Below are 1,640 nucleotides of genomic sequence, written 5' to 3' on the forward strand. Positions count from 1 at the left end.
GAGAGATGGATAGGGGGTGGGGGGGTAAGGGAAAGAGAAGAAAGGAGGGGAGAGAGAGAAAGAGAGAGCGAGGGGAGAGGGTGGGAGGGGTGGTAAGGGAGAAAGAAGGAGGGAGGGGAGAAGTGAAAGAGAGAGCGAGGGGAGAGAGGGAGAGTATGAAAGAGAAAGAGATAGGAGAGAAGCAGGGAGAGAGAGAAATAGAAGGGGAGGGAGAGAGTGAAAGAGAAAGATACAGGGAGAGGAAGGGAGAGAGTGAAAGAGAGAGAGGAGAGGGAGGGAAGGGAGTAAAAGAGAGAGAAGGGAGAGTGGGAAGGAGGGAGAGAGTAACGAGAGAGAGAAGGGAGTGAAAGAGGGGGGATTAAGAGAGGGAGAGGGGGAAGAGAATGAAAGAGCGGGAGAGAAGAGAGAAGGAGCAAGAGAGAGAGAGAGAGAGAGAGAGAGAGAGAGAGAGAGAGAGAGAGAGAGAGAGAGAGATGAGAGAGAGAGAGAGAGAGAGAGAGAGAGAGAGAGAGAGAGAGAGAGAGAGAGAGAGAGGGTGAGTGAGAGAGAGAGAGTGAGAGAGAGAGAGAGAGAGAGAGAGAGAAGAGAGAGAGAGAGAGAGAGAGAGAGAGAGAGTGAGAGAGAGAGAGAGAGAGAGAGAAAACGAGATCAAGACCGAGAGAGAGAGAGAGGCGGGGAGATCGAGAGAGCCAGCCCGAGAGAGGAAACTAGAGTGACCGTCAGTTTACCTCCAGCGCTTGCCGAGGGAGGACGTACTCTCGCTCCCTTCCGCCTCGCGAGCCACGTGGATAAGCCCACCTCCTCGTCGCGGGCCAAATCACTTTTTTTACGGGACTTTTTTCTTTTTTTTGACTTTGGTTTTGACATTTTTCGAGACGCATTATATTTTTTTTTATTCGGATTGTTGTTATGCCTCGCCGTCGCCACTTCGGAAGCCTTTGAGAGGCGAGGTCGGAAACCTTTGGGGCTTTTTGACTACGATGTAACTTGGACTAGATTTCCCCGAGGCAGAAACTGGTCCGTCTCCAGAGTGAGAAAGGAAAAGAGAAAGAAAAGAAAGAAAGAGAGAGAGAGAGAAAAAGAAAATCGAAAAAGAAATATCGACACGTTCCTGAAACACGAAGCATATCTATTCGAAGCGGAAGTGTTCGAAACGAGTCTAAGGAACGGAGTAAGAAGGGTCAGCCAAGGTCGGGAACGAAGGCCCACCTCGCTCGCCCTCTCCCCCACCCCCCCTCCAACCCCCTGATGCTCAGTGCCAGCGAGTCGGAGAGAATCTTCTGGACCCTCGAGAGCCACTGGGAGAGAGAAATGCCTGGCACTCTGCAGTAAGATCTCTCGACCTTCCTCTCCCTCCCCCCTTCCCTCCCTCCCCTACCTTTTTTATTGCAAATCCCACAATAAAAAAGCAAATCCCCCTCCCCCACCTTTTTGAAAAATCCTCCCCCCCCCCCCTAAAGATAAAGATCCTCTCCCTCCACATTTTTTTTTTTTTTTTTGCAAATCTCCCCACTAAAATAAATACATAAAAAATCCCACACCTCTGTGTAAATCCCCCCCCCCTTCCCCCAACTTAAAAAAAATCCCCCTTACCCCACTTTTCCCAAAAACCCCACAAAGTCAAGATGGAACGGAAGCCA

At 50.4% G+C, this 1,640-nt stretch overlaps 1 protein-coding gene across 1 annotated transcript in view; it reads left to right on the forward strand.

The window, feature by feature from the left end:
- The first annotated feature begins 1,567 nt into the window (after nt 1–1,567).
- The window catches only part of LOC138867524 (carbonic anhydrase-related protein 11-like), a 138,905-nt gene continuing 138,832 nt past the window's right edge, over nt 1,568–1,640 (forward strand). The window contains exon 1 of the mRNA XM_070143379.1: nt 1,568–1,640. This exon is cut by the window's right edge and continues 58 nt beyond it. Within this exon, the coding sequence (XP_069999480.1) occupies nt 1,626–1,640 (15 nt within the window). The 5' untranslated portion in view covers nt 1,568–1,625.

The sequence above is a fragment of the Penaeus vannamei genome, chromosome 30 (genome assembly GCF_042767895.1).
Source record: "Penaeus vannamei isolate JL-2024 chromosome 30, ASM4276789v1, whole genome shotgun sequence".
NCBI lineage: Eukaryota > Metazoa > Arthropoda > Malacostraca > Decapoda > Penaeidae > Penaeus > Penaeus vannamei.